This window comes from Orcinus orca, chromosome 14 (assembly GCF_937001465.1).
Source record: "Orcinus orca chromosome 14, mOrcOrc1.1, whole genome shotgun sequence".
Classification (NCBI taxonomy): domain Eukaryota; kingdom Metazoa; phylum Chordata; class Mammalia; order Artiodactyla; family Delphinidae; genus Orcinus; species Orcinus orca.
In genome coordinates this window covers 59,324,227-59,345,199 of record NC_064572.1, presented here as the reverse complement: position 1 = coordinate 59,345,199, position 20,973 = coordinate 59,324,227, and the positions used below count along the sequence as shown (strand labels likewise).

Here is a 20,973-nt window from a genome sequence, read left to right as displayed (position 1 = left end):
CCACCTAAGATCAACTTCGTCAGGGAAGAGGAGTTAGTCTTGAGGTTGGTAGTGTTTATGGCAGCAGTAAGCTAAGTAAACCATCCACCACACTTGCCTTTTCTAGAACAGATGCATTGGGAGGATAAGTCTAAAATCTCTTTCTACTGGCTTAAATATAAAAATGTCCTGGATATGGACAGATCTATACAGCCCTCAGTGAAAACCACAAGGCTACAGACATTGATGAAGACTCTTCCTCTATAGGGCAACAGCTAAAACCAAATCACACCCTTAAAGGATGATTACTATTTTATTTTATTTTTTTCTGCCACTGATCAAGATAGCATTAAATCAGGTAGTTGAGTTCCCCTTGGGCACTGATGAAATCTTATCACATTCAGAAATGCTGACCAGCATACCAAGTCTGGTGACTGACCCATTGGTCACTTTCCAGAACTCACTAGGTCACACGGTATTTATTGACCTCACATTGCCAATCAGTCAGCAAGCCTAGACAGTTGATTAGGGGATTCCTTTGCAATTTGGAGCTAAAGAATAAACACCCCGTCCTGACTTTTAAAATCTACCTAATTTGTCTATGGCCATACCACCCTGAACACACCCAATCTTGTCTAAAATCTACTTAATCAAAAGCAAACGAGGGAATTTCCTGGCGGAGGGCCCGGGTTCAATCCCTGGTTGGGGAACTAATACCCCACAAGCCGAGCGGTACAGCCAAAAAAAAAAAGAAAAGTTAAAGAGAACAAATACATTTTCCCTCCAAGTTCTAAAAAAGAAAAGAAATCAAAGCAGACTGAACCTGTTAGGTACCCAAAGGTTTGATTGGAAAATATGGAATCATGGAGTCTCAGGTTTTAAAGGGACCCCAGAGGTCATATAATCTAACATCCAATCCAGTGCTTAAAGATACCCCCCCCCCATGCACCACACACAAGGCCCACTTTCCACTTGGACACCTCCTGTGATGACCTCCCAAGCCTGTCTTGTCCAGTCATGGAGAGACAACCCTGGAGTGATGAAGATGTGATCCATTTCCTGTGGCTTCCTAAGTCTCTCCGGGTGGCCACATAGTGCAAGTTTTTAAATATTAAAAAAAGGGGAAACAGAGTTGTTCTGTGAAACTTCAAGGATAGAATTAAGAAGTGAGGTCCTTCGAATGGCTTCTTCTCTAGAATAAACATCTCCAGGTGCTTCAGCCATACCACACAGTCTTTTATTCACTCAACAAATATTACATGAGTGTCCTGTTTGACACTCACTGTGCTAGATATATAATAAGGAACAAAATATAGTCTTCAACCTTAAAATGCCTAATGACTAGTGGGGAGTCACATAATAAATCAGAACATAAACAGGTAAATACAAATTACCAAACATGGTAACTGCTGTGAAGGAACATGGCAGATGCAGTGATAGGGAATCAGTATGGGGTAAGGGAACAATGTAAGCAGTCAGGGAAGGTCTCTCTGAGACGGTGACATTCAATTTGGATCCTGGGGAATTAGGAGGAACGTTTGTCACTTTGTAGATGACCCAGCAGCACTGGAGATGCTGGATACAAACATTAGGTGCTCAGAGGCAATTCGATCTATCTGACTTCAGGATGGATGTCTGGCCTCCTCATACTCAACTGTCTCCTTGCTCATGCCCTCACCCAGGCCCCTTCCTTTCCTCTACTTTTTACTTGGGCGGAAGACAGGGAGATTCATGATTTATTCACCCTTTGGCCTAACCCACACACACTGGAGATCATCCTTGATTCCTCCTCTTCCTTCAAACTCTACAAAAAAAAATTAATCTCTAAAACTTATTAATTCTCTCTTTTAAGTGTCTCTCAAATATTTTTGTCCCTCTCTATGTATATGGCTACAGCTCAGACCCTGGTCATCTCTTGCTTGTCCTAGAACAAAAGCCTCTAAGTAGTCTCCTGAATTCCTAATTCCACGGGGTCCTCTCAACCTCCACCAGAGAACTGTTCTGAAATACCTTTGCTTAAATATTTTCATGGCTCTCCATCATCAACAAGAAGAACTGCAAACTACCGAGCCTGCATACAAGGTCCTTCAATGCCTAGCCACTAAATGGCTGTGTAACTTTGGACAACTCGCTCTTTTCTCCTTTTCTAGATCATGCAGGGCTGAACCAGAAGACCTGTTAGGTTCACGCCAAAGCAAATACTCAACACTCTGGCAGAAACACAAGTCCTGGGAGCCCAGGGCCCAGTGATGAAGCAAGTCTCTCCTAACCTTCCCTGGCTTTAGAACTTTGCCTCTTCCAATCTCCTTGATGCTCAGAAGTTGCCTTTCTTGACCTCAGACACCTGCTCTCTTCCCTGAAACCCCCCAAATAGTCTTGATATCAGTACATTTGTACTTAATCTCTCTTGGAACATAGAAACCTGGCCCAGTCATGTCTTCTAAGTCTTTGCTACTCAAAGTGTAATTCCTAGCCTGGCAACAACAGCATCACCTGGGAGCTTGTTAGAAATGCAAAATCTCTGCTCCACCCTAGAACTACTGGATCAGAATTTGCATTTTAAGAAGAACTCCAGAGGATTTGAATGTATATTAAATTTGACAAACCCTGCTATAAACCACCAACTCTGTTCTTATATTGATTCTCCTGAACTGAAAGACAAATCTGTTGAAGTTCCAGAATCTCTAAAATTCATCCTATTGTTTCACCAGACCAATACGGCCTTGCTTAATCTCCCTGCTCTTACACTCAATCCCTGGAAAAGGTCCTTTTGGCAAAACCACCATCATCACCTGCAGTTAGTACCCCCTTTGCCAATCCCTGCCCCCCGCAACTCATGTCCCAGGAGCATTTCCAGCTACTTTCCCTGAGCCTTGGGGTCCCTGCTCAGCTGCAAGCCTGGGGCCTCAGAAACCAACCCTGACAGTTCCTCCTGAACCTATAGCATCTTCAAGGATCTTGGAGGCCCCAGTGCTTGGAGATCTTAGCCCACCAGACCTCCTGAGCCCAGGAAGCCTATCAAGTGCTCCCTGGAGGGCTGTGCAGATTTGATCCACCCAAGGCTTCTGAAACAGCCCCACCTGTTTCAGCTGGATGCTGGAATTATGTCCTCTTTCCAGTTCCGGAAGCAAATGGCTTCCCAAACCCTTTAAGCCAAGTTGGAGAGTGTGTTGACCTTGGTGATGCTGAACTTCAGAGAGCAGAGGATAGAAAGAGCCAGCGCCCCCCAGAGGTCAGCAAAAGAGTAACCACAGTCCCTCTAGTGGAGTGTGTAAGGACAAAGCTTGAATTATACAAAGAATGGAGGCCTGGACCTCCTACAGATGCAGGTCAGGCCAGTGTGCAGCCTGTTGCTTTCACTTCAGACCTCACAACCCTACTTGGTCTCTGAGGAGGGAACATTGCTCACAGGGAGCTCACGGTCCACTGAGGAGCAAACTGTATTACTCCTGCGCAGCTGGCATTGTTGTGGGAAAGGAAGATATCCAAAACATATTGGGTGTTTACTCTGTCCTGGGCATTATGCTAAGCTCTTTACAGACATTAGCTCATTTAATCTCCCATTAGCACATTATATAGAAATGACTATCTCAGTTTCACAAATGAGGAAAATGTGTTTCAGGAACATTAAGTAACCTGTTCAAGGTTACTGCAGCCACTAAAAAGAAGACCCACCCCAGGCTTCCATTTTTCCTCCCTTTGACCCAAGCTGGGATGGCTACACTTTTCTGGGGCATTTCTTATTTACTATTCTGAAAGCCCCAGAGCCTCTGACATTAACACCTGCTTGTTGAACTTTCAGAGTTGAACAGCCTCCTCTACCTTTGAGTCTAAGGTCTGGCTGGAGAGGGAGGGTGGGGAGGGGAGATCAGTCGTGGTGCCCCAGAGTCTTCTGGGGTCACTGCAGAAGCCCCACTTGTCACTCTGCAAGCCCCTGAGAGGTCAGAACTGAACAAGGCCTCTCTCCTTGTACCCTAGGGCCCTGACAGCCAGGGGCTGTTGTCATGTCCCCAGGAGGTCCACCTTCTCCTCCCACCACTGATAAGGTTCAGGGAAGAGATCGGAGCAATGATAAAGCGGGGAGACCTCAGGGCAAAGAAAGATACTTAGACAGGGATTGCTGGGTAAATGCCCACCATAGAAGCAGAGCTTTCTGTTTCTCCTTGGTTTTATCTGAATGCTCAGTGGAGGGCCAGGTGGTTCACATGAGATTTCAGCTGCAGGAGCCAACACAGCCTGGCCTCCAATCCAGCCCCCATACTCACCAGCCATGTGCCTCAGACACATGTGCCTTAGCCCCAGTTTCCTCGATTGTAAAACAGAGATAATAATGGCACCTACCACACAGTACTGCTTTGAGGATAAATGAAGAAATACACTTATAACACTTCCCCTAGCACCCAGCACATAGGAGGTATTCAATGATGGAATCTATTATTATTTTCCTCATTGTCACCCATTCAACACATTTATCAGTTTATGCTTTTATTAATGCAGAACTACAAATGCAAAATGCCATCCAGACCCAAAGATAAATTAAATAGGTCTTGCTTTTCGGTACAGAGAGACACAAAGAACTTAGTCATAGCACAGGGCAGAATGAAGTACATGCTACAAGGGGCCAGCAGCATCTACGAGGGCTCAGAGGAAGAAGTTGATGAGTTATGAGCAGAGGGACTGGGAAAGACCTTATGGAGGAGGGATGACAGGGATTTCCACGGAAGAAGGAAGATGGGCTGGGGGAGCGGTGCTAGCAGAGCAGAGAACTATCAAAAGTACAGGCTGGAGGAACCAGCTGTCTGGTATTACTAGACGTGAACAAGGACGATCCGGCTGCAGGAGGAGCCGATGGAGGGACAGCAGGTTCAGGCGTTTGAATGTGTTGATACAGAAGCTTGACTTTATTCCATAGGGAGCCACTGATGATTCTTGAGGAAAGGAGCAGCATGATCCAAACTTTATTTTAAGAAAATAGCCAGAAACGGTCGGAAGGATGAATTGAAGAGGAAGGATAATGGAGACAGGAAAACTAGTTAGACGATGGCTGCAACTGCTTTCACCAGTAGCTAATCAGAAAGTGGACCCTGCCTGACTGAGAACAGGAGTGAAGCAAGGCATGGAAGTGTGTCTTATAAAAGCATTTTATAAAGGTTTCTATTGTAAATGATTGAAACAAAAACATCTTGCTGCCTTACGTTTTGGCCTTCAGTTATCCCCAAACTTAAGGTATTAGAAATTTATTCCCCCACTGTTGCAGTATTGGCATATTGGGAAGAGGACTTATTCACCTATTCTTCTAGAGTTTCTTGGCAAACCTAATGATCAGAATACACTATAATTTGGTATAAGTCAACCCAGAGAATAATTTCATAAGAATTATTTTCTGTTAATGTCAAGGTTTTACTCACGTTTGACTTGTAGAATGAAGCTCCTTCTTAGAGCCTCTATCACGTTTCTCCTGAGAGAGGGCGCTGTTGATACCACTGCTTAAAATCTGGCCACCTTGATCCAAAGACTTCCTTCTGGCTGCGCTTCAGCTCCATAATTCTTTTCCTTGTGCCTCTGTGGACTCCCCCTGGTTCTGGAGTCAGTGGTCTGCTGTGGCAGGGGATAGAAATGGCAAGAAAAGCTTCCACTGAGGTTCTGGGGGATTCAGGGACCATCCACCAGGCCTTCTAGCCATGGCTGCTCAGTGCGGTGGGAGGGAAGATGGGATGCTTTACGGTGCAGTCATCAGAGCCACTCTGCCATCTGAACCTGTGTCTCATTGAGTGAATTGTATTTAGACTCTGAGGTCAGTTTATGTGATGGGATTGACGCTAAGCTTCTCATACTCTAAACGTGTTTTGGTGGGAAAGGGGTCTAATAGTCTCCTTGACTGTCATAATCCAGACCTATTTTATTCTTCAAGATCATAAGCTACTTAAGACCTGTCACATCCATTTTTATACACCCTGTGGAGCCTAAGACAGTGCCTGCACCCTGGAGCCCAAGGACAATGAGGCAGCATGACGCTGGGGTTCAGAGCATGCACTTGGAAGTCAATCAACTTCCAGGGCTCAACCCTTGGTTTTACGATTTACTATATGACCTTCGGCAAATGATCTATTTTCTCTAGTCCTCAGTTTCCTCATAAGATTTTTGAGAGAGCTAAGTGAGTACAAAGCTCTGATAATATTGCCTGGCATGGAGTAAAGCACCAGAAAAAAAATTTTTTTATAAGAAAGTCAACATTTGAGCCACAGAGAATCATAGAAATTACTCTCTTTTAGAGATCTGGAATTTTATTTTATAGATCTGGAAAATTGAGGCCGAGAGATGTTAGATATTCTTGCCTACTCTCCAACTAGTTAGAAACAGATCCTGGATGAGAATTCAGGTCTATCTGACTCCCTGTCCAGGGCTCTTCCTATTACACCATCCACATATTGACTCAAAGAAATCCTTGGAAGCAGCACAGTATGGATTGCTACTCCCAGGTCCCAAAAATGTCCCTTGACAAAGACATATAAGGGTCAGATGCACCATTTCTCTGCCCCAGTGAGACTTTTCTTAACACATTGAGAACTGACTTTATTTTATTTTATATTATTTTTTTCAAAATTCTTTTTCTTATTAGTCAACCATTTTACATACATCAGTGTATACATGTCAATCCCAATCTCCCAATTCATCACACCACCACACCACCCCCATCACTTTCCCCCCTTGGTGTCCATACGTTTGTTCTCTACATCTGTGTCTCAATTTCTGCTCTGCAAACCGGTTCATCTGTACCATTTTCTAGGTTCCACATATATGCGTTAATATACGATACTTGTTTTTCTCTTTCTGACTTACTTCACTCTGTATGACAGTCTCTAGACCCATCCATGTCTCAACAAATGACCCAATGTCGTTCCTTTTCATGGCTCAGTAATATTCCATTGTATATATGTACCACATCTTCTTTATCCATTCGTCTGTCGATGGGCATTTAGGTTGCTTCCATGACCTGGCTATTCTTGATAGTGCTGCAGTGAACATTGGGGTGCATGTGTCTTTTTGAATTATGGTTTTCTCTGGGTATATGCCCAGTAGTGGGATTGCTGGATCATATGGTAATTCTATTTTTAGTTCTTTAAGGAACCTCCATACTGTTTTCCATAGTGGCTGTATCAATTTACATTCCCACCAAACGTGAAAGAGGGTTCCCTTTTCTGCACACCCTCTCCAGCATTTGTTGTATGTAGATTTTCTGATGATGCCCATTCTAACTGGTATGAGGTGATACCTCATTGTAGTTCTGATTTGCATTTCTCTAATAATTAGTGATGTTGAGCAGCTTTTCATGCGCTTCTTGGCCATCTGTATGTCTTCTTTGGAGAACTGTCTGTTTAGGTCTTCTGCCGTTTTTGGATTGGGTTGTTTGTTTTTTTAATATTGAGCTGCATGAGCTGTTTATATATTTTGGAGACTAATCGTTTGTCTGTTGATTCATTTCCAAATATTTTCTCCCATTCTGAGGGTTGTCTTTTGGTCTTGTTTATAGTTTCCTTTGTTGTGCAAAAGCTTTTAAGTTTAATTAGGTCCCATTTGTTTATTTTTGTTTTTATTTCCATTACTCTAGGAGGTGGATCAAAAAAGATCTTGCTGTGATTTATGTCAAAGAGTGTTCTTCCTATGTTTCCCTCTAAGAGTTTTATAGTGCCCAATCTTACATTTAGGTCTCGAATCCATTTTGAGTTTATTTTTGTGTATGGTGTTAGGGAGTGTTCTAATTTCATTCTTTTACATGTAGCTGTCCAGTTTTCCCAGCACCACTTATTGAAGAGACTGTCTTTTCTCCATTGTATATCCTTGCCTTCTTTGTCACAGATTAGTTGACCATAGGTGTGTGGGTTTATCTCTGGGCTCTCTATCCTGTTCCATTGATCTGTGTTTCTGTTTTTGTGCCACTACCATATTGTCTTGATTACTGTAGCTTTGTAGTATAGTCTGAAGTCAGGGAGTCTGATTCCTCCAGTTCTGTTTTTTTCCCTCAAGACTGCTTTGGCTATTTGGGATCTTTTGTGTCTCCATACAAATTTTAAGATTTTTTTGTTCTAGTTCTGTAAAAATGCCATTGGTAATTTGATAGGGATTGCATTGAATCTGTAGGTTGCTTTGTGTAGTATAGTCATTTTCACAATATTGATTCTTCCAATCCAAGAACATGGTATATCTCTCCATCTGTTGGTATCATCTTTAATTTCTTTCATCAGTGTCTTACAGTTTTCTGCATACAGGTGTTTTTTGTCTCCCTAGGTAGGTTTATTCCTAGGTATTTTATTCTTTTTGTTGCAATGGTAAATGGGAGTGTTTCCTTAATTTCTCTTTCAGATTTTTCATCATTAGTGTATAGGAATGCAAGAGATTTCTGTGCATTAATTTTGTATTGGGCCACTTTACCAAATTCATTGATTAGCTCTAGCAGTTTTCTGGTGGCATCTTTAGGATTCTCTATGTAGAGTATCATGTCATCTGCAAACAATGACAGTTTTACTTCTTCTTTTCCAATTTGTATTCCTTTTATTTCGTTTTCTTCTCTGATTGCCGTGGCTAGGACTTCCAAAACTATGTTGAATAATAGTGGTGAGAGTGGACATCCTTGTCTGGTTCCTGATTTTAGAGGAAATGCTTTCAGTTTTTCACCATTGAGAATGATGTTTGCTGTGAGTTTGTCATATATGGCCTTTATTATGTTGAAGTAGGTTCCCTCTATGCCCACTTTCTGGAGAGTTTTTATCATAAATGGGTGTTGAATTTTGTCAAAAGCTTTTTTTGCATCTATTGAGATGATCATATGGTTTTTATTCTTCAGTTTGTTAATATGGTGTATCACATTGATTGATTTGCATATATTGAAGAATCCTTGTATCCCTGGGATAAATCCCACTTGATCATGGTGTATGATCCTTTTAATGTGTTGCTGGATTCTGTTTGTTAGTATTTTGTTGAGGATTTTTGCATCTATATTCATCAGTGATATTGGTCTGTAATTTTCTTTTTTTGTAGTATCTTTATCTGGTTTTGGTATCAGGGTGATGGTGGCTTAATAGAATGAGTTTGGGTGTGTTCCTTCCTCTGCAATTTTTTGGAAGAGTTTGAGAAGGATGGATGTTAGCTCTTTTCTAAATGTTTGATAGAATTCACCTGTGAAGCCATCTGGTCCTGTACTTTTGTTTGTGGGAAGACTTTTAATCACAGTTTCAATTTCATTACTTGTGATTGGTCTGTTCATATTTTCTATTTCTTCCTGGTTCAGTCTTGGGAGGTTATACCTTTCTAAGAATTTGTCCATTTCTTCCAGGTTGTCTATTTGATTGGCATAGAGTTGCTTGTAGTAGTCTTTTAGGATGCTTTGTATTTCTGCGGTGTCTGTTGTAACTTCTCCTTTTTCATTTCTAATTTTATTGATTTGAGTCTTCTCCCTTTTTTTCTTGATGAGTTTGGTTAATGGTTTATCAATTTTGTTTATCTCCTCAAAGAACCAGCTTTTAGTTTTATTGATCTTTGCTATTGTTTTCTTTGTTTCTATTTCATTTATTTCTGCTCTGATCTTTATGATTTCTTTCCTTCTGCTAACTTTGGGTTTTGTTTGTTCTTCTTTCTCTAGCTCCTTTAGGTGTAAGGTTAGATTGTTTATTTAAGATTTTTCTTGTTTCTTGAGGTAGGATTGTATAGCTATAAACTTTCCTCTGAGAACTGACTTTAAAAAAACAAATAAAAAAAGGATTTGAAAGGAATGAACATGAGATGACTGTAATAACCGTTCAAGGCCTAGTAGATGGGAGCTGGTGGCTCAAAGGCAGAGAAGGCAGGTTCGGGGTGCTTGTGGACAGGGTGGAGCTGGTCAGCTGAGACTTATGTTTGTTCATTCTGCTTCCCACATGCCATTTCAGAGAGGCCAGCTGACGAAGAGGAGCAGTGGTCAGATGACTTTGTAAGTATTTGTTCCTGGGACTAGAAGGGTATCATTTCCACCAGGGCCCCTGGGAGGCCTTTATAAAGACTTGTTTCTGAATGACACGCTGGTGGTCAGCTGCCCATCACGGAGGGGAGATGGCTGGGCTGGAAGGGCCACCTATAGGCAGGGCAGCAATAACCTCACAACGGCTGACTTGAGCAAGCACCATCATGTGCCAGGCTAGGAGCTTCCTACTTATTCCCTCATGTAATCCTCATGACAGCCCTATGAGTAGGCATTTTATCCCCATTTTCTGCTGGTATTCAGAGTACTCATCAGCACAGCCAAAACAGATGTTAAAATGCTTGAATATTTCCACATCAGTTGGCAAATGCCTCTGCCCTGAATTCCGCAGTGCCCCATCACTGCTTGGTCCCTGCCAGGAGCCCTAAACAAACTAAAGAGTGAATGCTTGGCACATCGGGGAGTCTCCAGGACACTCCTTAAGGTCACGGTCAGTACCTGGGCTGGATTTGTTCTTAAACAGTTTGGACATCAGCCCTGCCCATTTTACAGGTGAAGAAACCAAGACATGGAGAGTTTAAGTAACTTGCAATTCCAAAATTCAAACCCAGGCTCTCAGATCTCAGAAGCAGACTTTTAAAACTCAAGGGGCTTGCTGTGACCAAGAAGATACGAACGGACTCTGGGGGCCACAGATGGCGAGGGCTCTCCCTGACCATGATGACATTGGAGTGGTGTGTCAGAATTAATTGTGAACCTCTTCAAGATGGCTCTGCAACCCACAGGGCCCCAGGGGCCACTTCTCTTTGGGCCTGAATCTTATAGAGACAAGACATCCTAAAAACTTTTCTGTACAATGATTATTCCTCACATATCAGATTCATGCAGAATGTTAGGCTGCTCCAGTCTGTGAGCTTTATATCTGGAAGGGATCCAAGAGGGCCTCCACACAACCACATACCCCATAAGGAAACTGAGGCCAAGAGCCTGAAAATGACTTGCCGACCATCTCTCAATGACTCAGTGACCCAGTAGGATGAGAACCCAGGACTCCTGTCCAGTGCCCAGAATTGAGCCTGAGCCCAGCTCTGCACTGTGTACATCACCTGGGGTTTATTCAGAGTATCAGGAGACGGAAGTTCCTCCCGTTTCAACTGCAGAGAAAATATTTTTGTAAAGAAGGAGTGAGGTGGCCTCACTGTGGGTCACCTAGGCATGGAGAGCCTCCCAGGGCCCAGCAGCACTGATCCCTCAGAAGCACGGCAGCTGCGCCCCCTGCTGGAGGCACACACACACACACACACACACACACACACACACACACACACAGGGCCACATCGGAAGCAAAGTTAAGACGCTGGACCAACCTCCCCCAGGCAACCGAGAAAACTGAGCTCGCTGGCTGAAAGAAGACAAGGTGGGGACCTAGCAAACACAAAATAAAATCAGCCTGAAGAGGAGGGAATGACTTGTGTCCCCAGAGTTAAACAACCAAAATGAAGGTACCAGCTATAGTAAGGATTGATTGAACATTCACTCACAATTTTTACCTTATTGGATTCCCTTGGTACATAGAATGAAATCCAGGCTTGTTGCTAAAGCCTCCAGACCTGATGAAATCTGACCCCTGCAGCCATGTCTAGCCTTCCCTGCACCCCCTCAGCAGGGGTTGCTCATCCCAGCCCAGGCACACAGGCCTGCCCTCAGTCCCTACAGCAGGTCGAGGTCCTGCCTAACTCAGCAATTTCAGACTCATGGTCCTTGGGCAGGTGAAGGAAGAGCGGAAGAAAGGAGAAACCAGGGTATCCCCATCCTTCTTCACTTGGTCGGCTCCTTCTTGTACTTCAGGCTTGGCTTAAGTGTCTGCTTCTCACCAGGAAGGCCTTTCCAGCACCCCTCTCCAAGACAGAATCCCTCTTCCCTTTGTTCTCTGTCTCAGGAACCTGATCATTCCCTCAGTGCATCTATGACCAGGCATATCTATTTTATCTGTTTGATTATTTACTTATTTATTATTCACTATTTGTTTGTTGTTGGTCTCCCATGCTAGCATACAAGCACTATGAGGCCAGGGACTGTGCTCTGAGTCAAGCATGATGGCTGGCACATAGTAGGTGCTCAATAAATATTGATTACATGCATGAAGGAATGGACAATTTGAGAAGATTTTTGTCTGATTACACATTCCCTTCTTCAAAGTTCCCATTAGACTGTCCAAAGTATTGTACTTCCTCAAGTATTGAATGAATGAATGGATTAATTAATTAACAAAAGAAGTTTGTTTGTCATAATTTAGAATAATTTGGGGGGAGGGGATTTTTTTAAACTCTCAGAAGTTTGACTAGATTCCCTTTTAATTCTCTTGATGAAAAGGCATTCAACACATTCTACAGTGCTTGAAGTAGGAGGGGCTTGTGGTGCATCTCCCACAGAAAAGACTTCCCAAACGAAGGGCCACTTCAGCACTTCCTGAGCATCCATTCCCTCCTCCTCAGTCCCTTCAGAGCCCAGGCAGCAGCTCAGCGCATTCATTCATTCCAAGTATGCTGGGTGTGCACCTACCCTGCAGCAGGTCCCATGCTGGGCCCCGGATATATAGTCTCAGTTTGGTCCTCATGGGGGCACAGTCTGGTAGGCAGCCCAGTGTCAGAGGATGGCTGCCAGGAACAGCTGACGTGGGATCTCTCTTTTTCTACCTTCTCTGCCACCTCTGCCAACCTGGTCCTCTCAGTCAGACTGCTGTGCCGGAGGGGCTGCAAGGACTCCAGACTCCTCCCCGGGATGCACACTGATCCTCAGCCTCCAGGTAATTAAGTCTAGGAAGCCAGTCCCTGCTCCACGAAAACTGAAACAAAGTGGGGTGCCCAAACCGTCCCCCACTCAGGCACATGTGTCTGGCTGCCCACTGGTTCTTTCACTTTCTGAATGTCTATTAAAGCAGCTGCTTCTCAGTGCTCATACTCATGTCTTCCTGGGATGCTGCAGCAGCACTAATTGGGTCCTTGGCCTGGATGAAGAGGGTCCCTGGCTTGGGAAGCCAGGGTCTTGCCCTGTTAAGCCTCCCCCTGGCCCACCCTTTCACCCCCACTCCACCTCCCAGGCCTCCAGCCTGGGAACAGTCTTTGGCTTCTCCAGAGCACAGACCGCAGGCTTAAATTACTCAACTCCTCTGGGCCTCAGTTTCCTCAAGTGCAAAATGGGACTTTTTAAAAAACTATCTCATATGATTGTGATGAGGGGTCAATGAGGTATACAGTGCATAGAAATGTTAGTGATAATAATAATCATTACTATTATCATTACTTTATTCAGCCTAATTTCATATTCCCATTTGCTATTTCTGACCTAGGGGTTTGGGAAAATCCCCCCTACAGGAATTTTCTTACCTCCCCCCTCTCCCTGTCCCTTCCTGGCTCCCCCATGCCAGGGTAAGGACAAGCACCCTCCTTTGGGCTCCTTCCTCCTTTTATTCTGTCTCCCCTGACTCCTCCAGCCACCTCGGGAAAAGCTCTATTTTCAGCCTCCTTTCTCTTTCCTTATCCCACTCTTCACCCTCTTCCTCTCCTCTCCCGCATCTCCCTACGGACTGAGGAGGAAAGCACAGCGCTTGCTCACTGATTCCTTCATTTGTTCCAAACATCCTGAGTGTCTCTCATGTGCTGGCCCTGTCACGGGCCCTGAGGATACAGCAATGAAGGAAACGCTATACCTGCCTCAATGTTACACAATTGCCAGGGAAAGGAGACAGGCCAAAAGGCAGGTACATCATAGATTCATCGGAAAATCATGTATGGGTTGAGCATCATGTCAGGCAGTGTGAGGGGGCAGTGGGCACAGAGGTCAGAGGACCTCTTAAGTCCTGAATCAAATATTTCCTCCATATGAGTATATGTATGTGTGCTACACACATAAACTATCTCTGAACAAAACGCACAAGAAGCTAGTCCCTCTGTTTGCCTCTAGGGAGAGGAACTGAGTGGCTGGGAAGACTTCCCTCCTTGTGAACTGTTGGAACTTTAGACTGGCTCAACGTATTTTCAATATGGACTTAAATAAAATTTATATGAAAAAAACAAACAAAAAGAAAGAGAATGGACTCTGAGTCAATTTGAAGTCCTTGTCCCTGCAACTGTCCAGCTCTGTTTAAAACAAACAAACCTTATCTCCTCAAAAGTGTCTGTATTCCTGAGCTTCTCCTTACCCTCTCTTATTAAACTTACATTTTCCTCAACCATCAACCTTCATGATTAATAAAACCTATTTGGTTATTCTATTTTATTGGGTCCTTTTCCTGTCTTCTTAAAATATATTTTATCTCTGGCTGTTCTTTGCAGACATACAGAATTCAGCCACCCTTGGGGTTAGTAGTCCATGCGTTCCCCCAGGATAGTAGTCCAGGTGATATGTTTTGGAGGCAAAAGGCCCGGCTTCAACCCCAGGGCTGCTGCTAACAGCTGCCTAACCCTGGTTAGCCGACCCCTCCCAGCCTTGCTTTCTTGTCCCTCCGTCCCTCCTAAGCACGCGTGGGGCGCTGAGCATGGTATCTGTACTTGCAGGACAGCGATTATGAAAACCCAGATGAGCACTCCGACTCGGAAATGTATGTGCTGCCGGCCGAGGAGGCTGGGGACGACAGCTACGAGCCACCACCTGCCGAGCAGGAGACTCGGATAGTTCACCGGGCCCTGCCCTTCACCAGGGGCGAGTACGTAGGTGAGTCCCCACCCAGACCTTGGGCGCTCGGCCTTCAGGGCAGCAGGGAGCGGGGCAGGCCAAGGTCGCAGCATGGTGGGCACCTCCCACTCTCACCACCTCCAAGTGGGTCATCTGGTCACTCACAGGCACTGGAGGCCCCGCTGGTAAGTTTGCCCTTTGGGGAAGGGAGGGGGTATCCTCCCTAAACTGGGAATGTTGAAAACAGGCAAAAGATAAAACAAGCACATCCTGACGTGGTTCCCCACCCCACCTCAATTCCTAATAGTCCCCAGACAAATCAACCCAAGATTAGTCCCTTCTACTCTTTTGGCTTCCTGCGTACAAGGTTCTGGAATTTCTCTTGAGATGGCTGTATGGAACCAGGATGACCTTCAGGGATCCCAGTGACTGCTAAGGCCCCTCCTTCCTCCATCCCTCCCACCGCAGCCCCACGCTGGCAGGCTGTACAGATACACTGAGTCTGGACAGTGGAGTTTTAATTGGGGGGAGGGGCAAGGGGAGGGGATAGGAGTGAAGCCCTCTAAGCCTGGAATTAGCCTTATTGTTTAAAAGGACGAGTCTTAGGTGTGGCCTCCAGGCCTGAGTATAGCTTTTAATGCCCCCCCCCCCGCCCTCCCCCAAGAAGAAGTCTGTGTTCCATTCTAACAGGTGACTAAGTTCAGCAAGGTGAGGTGGGGAGTGTGTCCATGTGATCACCGTGAGGCTAGGAGTCATACAGAGCATCCCTATGTGTAAAGGGTTTAGTGTCCCTTATCCCTGAGGATAACTTCCTCCTTACGGGGTACCAGGTACTGCCCCTGCTTCGCGCCACATCTGTTGAGGACCTACTATGTGCTGGAGCTATGCTAAGCAGCAAGCAGGACAGGCAGACTCCCCGACTTTTTACAGTTTACAACTTAGTGCTTTACAGCCATGGCCTACTTCACCTTCTCGATAATCACAAAGGAGGAAAGTGAGGCTCAGAGGAGTGAACTCACTGGACCAAGGTTTATAAGTGGCAGAGCTGGGATGCAAGTCGGGCCTTTCAGCCTCCAAAGCCCGTGCTCTTTACCACTCTGCTCCACACACCGCAACCAAATTTGTGACCTCGTTCAATCATCGCAACAACCCTGGGAAGGAAGGGGCTGCATCAGGCCTGTTTACAGACCAAGAAACCGCTATTCAGGACGGTTACGCGGCTCATTCCAGGTCATACTCTTCGAAGCCTGTCTTCTATGCTTTGCTCCTTCTGATGGGCTTAAATCTTATATTAAGAAATCTCAGTAAACTCCAAGAGCTGCCAATAAAACTACACAAACTGACAGTCATAGGCACAGTAAAGTAGATGCCTTGGCGCCTGAACGCAGCTACGCCACCAGAAGGAGGCACCAAGTGTAAAGTTAACCACATACCCTCAGCGAGGCAGAAGCGCGGGCCGAGGGCTGGAGCAGGCGCCGGGAGGAGAGCGGAGTGGGCCAGGCAGAGGCAGGGGCAGCTGTACCAAGGTAGGGGCCGGCCGTAGCAGGAGGAAGGAGCAGGAAGCCAGGGTAAGCGCCTGAGCTGGTTCCGGGAAGGGGAACCCACCAGCTTACTCCTATGCGAAGATTTTCCTACAGTGTATCAGTCAGAATGTGTGCTCGCAGATCAACCGGGTAGACGCCCTGTTGCCTAAGCCCTCCACCACATTATGCAGGTAAGGTTAGTTGTGTATATTAGGCAGCAGCTCTGCCTTGCTGCTTTCTCCCTAATCCCTACAATAACTCTGAGGTGGATAGCTCCGATCCTCATTTTAAAAATGAGGAATGTGAGGCCCAGAGAGGTTACATAATGAAGAAGCAGCCCAAAGGAGTGTGGCTGGTGGGTGGAGAGCAGGAGCCTGGACTCCTTCCCTGACACCTGGTGAGGACGGTCCTGGACCAGGGGGTACTCACGACTTCCCCATGATTCGAGGACATCATCAAGGGGAGGAACGTATAGGTTCACCCGCATAAGTAGTTGCAACCCTGAATACACCTTAGAATAACCTGGGGAATTTTAAAACTTATAATACCAGGTCCCTCCCCAGAAGTTCAAACTGCATGTCTGGAGTGGGGCCTTGGCATTTTTTAAAGCTCCCAGGTGGTTCCTATGTGTAGGCAGGATTGAGAATCACTGCCCTTAAGGCTTCATGGAGCAAAGTGAACCACTGAGGAGTACCGCCTCCCCGAGACCCCCCCGCCACACACACACACAAGGTCACCATCCACTCTGTTTAGCAGAGTGTTTGGGCTGTCTGCTCTCCTGGGTCTGTGGGTCTCCATCAGTCCCTAGGAGGATGTTTTTGATGAGGACATTCTCCTGGTTTTTATAATGTAAGTCAATGGGCAGTTGAAATCTTTGCCTAACATGTCATTCTACTCTTTAAGGGAATGCCCCAGTTAATAATGTGTTGGCTACATAGATGCTGGGGGTTTTATACTTTCTAGATCTCAGTGGCTTCCGCCCAGGGAATGATCCAGAACCCGTTCATCTTATGCTTTGTTGTTCTTGTTGTTTTTCCTCTCAAAGACAATCGGTCAAGCCAGAGGCAGTCTCCGCCCTTTAGCAAGACCCTTCCCAGTAAACCCAACTGGCCTTCGGCAAAGGCGAGGCAGGCCGCCACTCTGCCAGCCCCGACTTCTCTGCACAAACCTCAAGTCCCACCCAGACCCAAAGAGCTCCTTGAGGATGAGGTAAAGTAACTCTGTCCAGAAGACTGCCCAGACCCGGTGGAAGGCAGGATGTGGGCCGGATAGGGGGAGGGGCAGGACAGTGTGGCCTCAGGCGTGTCTTCCTTCCTCCAGGCCCTGCTCTCCGGCCGGCACTAGCCACCCTGCCCCCTCTAACTCTCCACTGTTATGCTGAAAGGATGTTTTCTTTAAAAATGGCATATATGGTCTTATTTTAAGCACTTTCATTTACTACAGGCATATATATCCATACTGGAGCTGTGCCCCTCTAATTATTCCTTCGAGAAAGAGTCCCTCAGTTTCCTGCAAACCTCTCTTTCCTCCATAATATATTTCCCTCTTTATTCCCCACTGCTTCTCTCCCTGTCCTGCCTCATTTTCTTTCCCCCACCTTCTTTTCTCTCTGATCCTCCACCCCCCTCCTCTAAAATGCAGAGGGGTGCAGTGGGACATACACTGGAGACCCCTAGTCTGTAGGAAGACCCTGCACAACCCGTGGAGGAGCTGACCCCTCACTTCCCTCGGTAGCTCTTGCTTCTCACTCCCTCTCCCCAGTGCCGGGTATCCAGGGACCATCTTTACCGATTGTCCAGGACCCAACTCTCGGTTTATGTCATCAATCTCCCTTCTGCCAGCACCTAGATTTTCACGTCTTATTCCATATGGAATTGTTCCAATTTAAAAATGAACAGGTAAACCCATTCAGGCTATTGGAGGAATGACTGATAAAGCCTAATATGTTATGGCTCCCAGATGTACTTGTATTTTAAATAAAGTCAAAGACAAGCCCTCAAACTTAGCCATTAGAACAACCCTACAAGTGTAACAGTCTGAGAAAGAAAAGAACATTAAAGGCAACTCTTAACCATCACGACATAATCTTACTGCAGCTTCTCGAAGAAGTAACTTGTTTTTATAAATTTATTTATGTATATATTTATTTATTTTTGGCTGCATTGGGTCTTTGTTACTGCGCGCGGGCTTTCTCTAGTTGCAGAGAGTGGGGCTACTCTTCTTTGCGGTGCACGGCTTCTTATTGCGGTGGCTTCTCTTGATGCAGAGCACAGGCTCTAGGCACACGGGCTGCAGTAGTTGTGGCACACGGGCTCAGCAGTTGTGGCTCATGGGCTCTAGAGCAGAGGCTCAGTAGTTGTGGCACACGGCTTTAGCTGCTCCGCGGCATGTGGGATCTTCTGGACCAGGGCTTGAACCCATGTCCCCTTCATTGGCAGGCGGATTCTTAACCACTGCGCCACCAGGGAAGCCCCAGAAGTAACTTGTTTTTAAATGCCTGTAGATGGTAAAACCTACAGCTTATGAGCATGTTGTGAAATGACCTTCATTTCCACCTTAGAATAATTTGTAGCCCAAGAAGAGACGGAAAAGAGACTTTTAAATAAAATAGAGGCAGCACCCAAGCTCAAATTCCTGCTTTGACCCTTACTAGTTGTGTGACTTAGGCAAGTCAGATAAACTCTCTGAGTCTCAGCTTTTCCTCTCTTCAGGTTATTTTAAAGATTTAATAAAGGAATATATATATATATATATATATATATATATATATATATATATAAAATCACTAAATACAGTGCCTCACACAAAGAAGGATTCCATGTATCATATATAGATATTGGATTCCTTTCTACCATATTCTAGATTCTTCATAAAATCCAGTTTTCTAGTTTCTCCTGAAGACTGAGGGCCTGTCAACACTTGGCCAGCCATGGCCTCAAAGCAGCTGAACCTCATGGCAATACTCCAGCTCAGCTGTGAATCCCTGGCCCCTGTTTCCATTTGTCATCATCCCCATCACTCGTACAAGACTTGCACACACACTGACTCTGTACATGTCCCATTATTGTTCCACGCCTGCTCCTATAAGTATTTGAGTTTATGACCCCCTCTCTAGAGACAGTTTAAGTCAGGAAGTCAGCAGACTGAGAATGAGTATGGTTTGTCAATCCTCAGTCTGTCTGTCAGTCTGAGAGGGGATGCTGCCCTTTCAGGGTGAGAACAGGGTGGCCGGGAGAATCTGAGCATGGGACATGGTAGGAGACCATCTGTTAGGGTCTCACCGTGAATTCTTTCGGCATTCGGCAAATCCATATGAAGATATCAATTCAGACACAGAATACAAATGAAGACTGTGGGTTACGTGAAGCTCTCCATTTCTGTGACTAACTGGAGGTGGACCCCAGTGGGGAGAGGCCGAGCTTTGCTAATAGCAGCCTGTGGAGGTGGCTCAGGCAAGTCTGAACCAGTGGGAAAAGGAGAAGTCTGGAGGAGGCACATTCTGGAATGGGCAGATGGACAGTCAAGATGAGAAAGAGGTTTAAAAAAGAAAAAAGAAGCCAACATTAAGATCTGGCTGAGCCATTAGACAGGAAAAGAAGTCAAACAGAAGCATAAATGAAAACGTTTAGCCCTACCATACAGGTTACAGGCATAATATGGGGGTTCAGGCTGACCAGAGAGTTGGCAGTGGGAGGAAGGAGCATCTGTGCTATAACAACGAGAGCGGCTGACATTTGACCAGTGCTGTGTGTCGGTGGTGTTCTGAGCACTCTGTATGTATTATCTCATTACATCCTCACAGCAACCCTAGGAAGTGTGTGCTATTATCACCCCCATTACAGATGAGGAAATGGTACAGATGAGGTGCAAAGGGGTTGAAGAACTTGTCCAAGGTCACAGAGGTAAATGATAGAGCCAGCATTTGAAATCAGATGATTACATACTAGATCCCAGGTGCTAAAGAGCTATCCTGTGCCACCTCTCCAGTATCCACTGAGAAGAGACCAGCTCTTCATTCAACACAAATGTGCCAGGGCTTCATTGGTGCCCAAAGCAGACCCAGTACATGTCCTTGCAGGGCATCAGTTTTGTGATTTTATGTGACCTTGGATAGATTATTCAACTGCTCTCAAATTCCTCACCTGTAAAATGCGGATAAGTACACCTAACTTAATAGTAGGTATCATTGAAAGAATTCAGTAAAATAATGTATATAAAGCTATTAAATGTTCACATGAGTTGTATTAAGCAAGAAACTCATGTGGGCATTTAATAGCTCATCTTAACGACTCCTGACATGGAATGGGGTGAAGGGCAATAGGAAAGTGAAAATAAGATGAATCCGTGGTGCTCCTATTTTTCACATTTAAAGTTTGGGGGAAGGCAAACATGTAAATACCTACAGCAGGTGTCTTAATACTGAACATCTAAACACTGGAGTTGATCTAAGATGATTGTTTAAATAATCATCTATATTTTAATCATGCCATTGTAAAAGCTGAGGAAGGATTCTAATAGCATGTAGGTTGTGGCAGTAGAATAATCTGCCTGGCTTCAAAAGACCAATTATTCATGTAACTACAGCCAGTTTTTTGTGATGTGAACATGGGATAATGGGGTTTATATCAAAACACCGCAGCACCGTGAAGATGAACTTGTTAGGACACAGATTATGATGATTCTTGACCATCTGCTTATTTTGGCAGGTAACAGCTCTAGTATAGTGTTACAGCATAGTACTAGTGGCACCTGCCTTTCTGGGTTATTACAAGGAGTAAGTGAGATTACACACGTAAAGTACTCAGAAGAGCACCTGGCAATAAGCGCTCAATACATGTTTGGTTT

At 45.1% G+C, this 20,973-nt stretch overlaps 1 protein-coding gene across 4 annotated transcripts in view; it reads left to right on the top strand.

Annotated features, from left to right (window-relative positions):
* Window positions 1-20,973, top strand: part of BLNK (B cell linker) — a 75,455-nt gene that overhangs the window by 27,675 nt on the left and 26,807 nt on the right. For 3 of the 4 annotated variants that reach the window (XR_007471290.1, XM_033425665.2, XM_033425664.2), the window contains exons 4-7: window positions 9,903-9,943; window positions 12,663-12,737; window positions 14,488-14,644; window positions 17,174-17,337. Coding sequence is in view for 3 of the 4 variants with exons in the window: in XM_033425665.2 (XP_033281556.1) it covers window positions 9,903-9,943; window positions 12,663-12,737; window positions 14,488-14,644; window positions 17,174-17,337 (437 nt within the window). In the remaining variant the exon portion in view is untranslated. The remainder of the gene's footprint in view (window positions 1-9,902; window positions 9,944-12,662; window positions 12,738-14,487; window positions 14,645-17,173; window positions 17,338-20,973) is intronic. The other variant, XM_004268385.2, reaches the window with a different exon arrangement.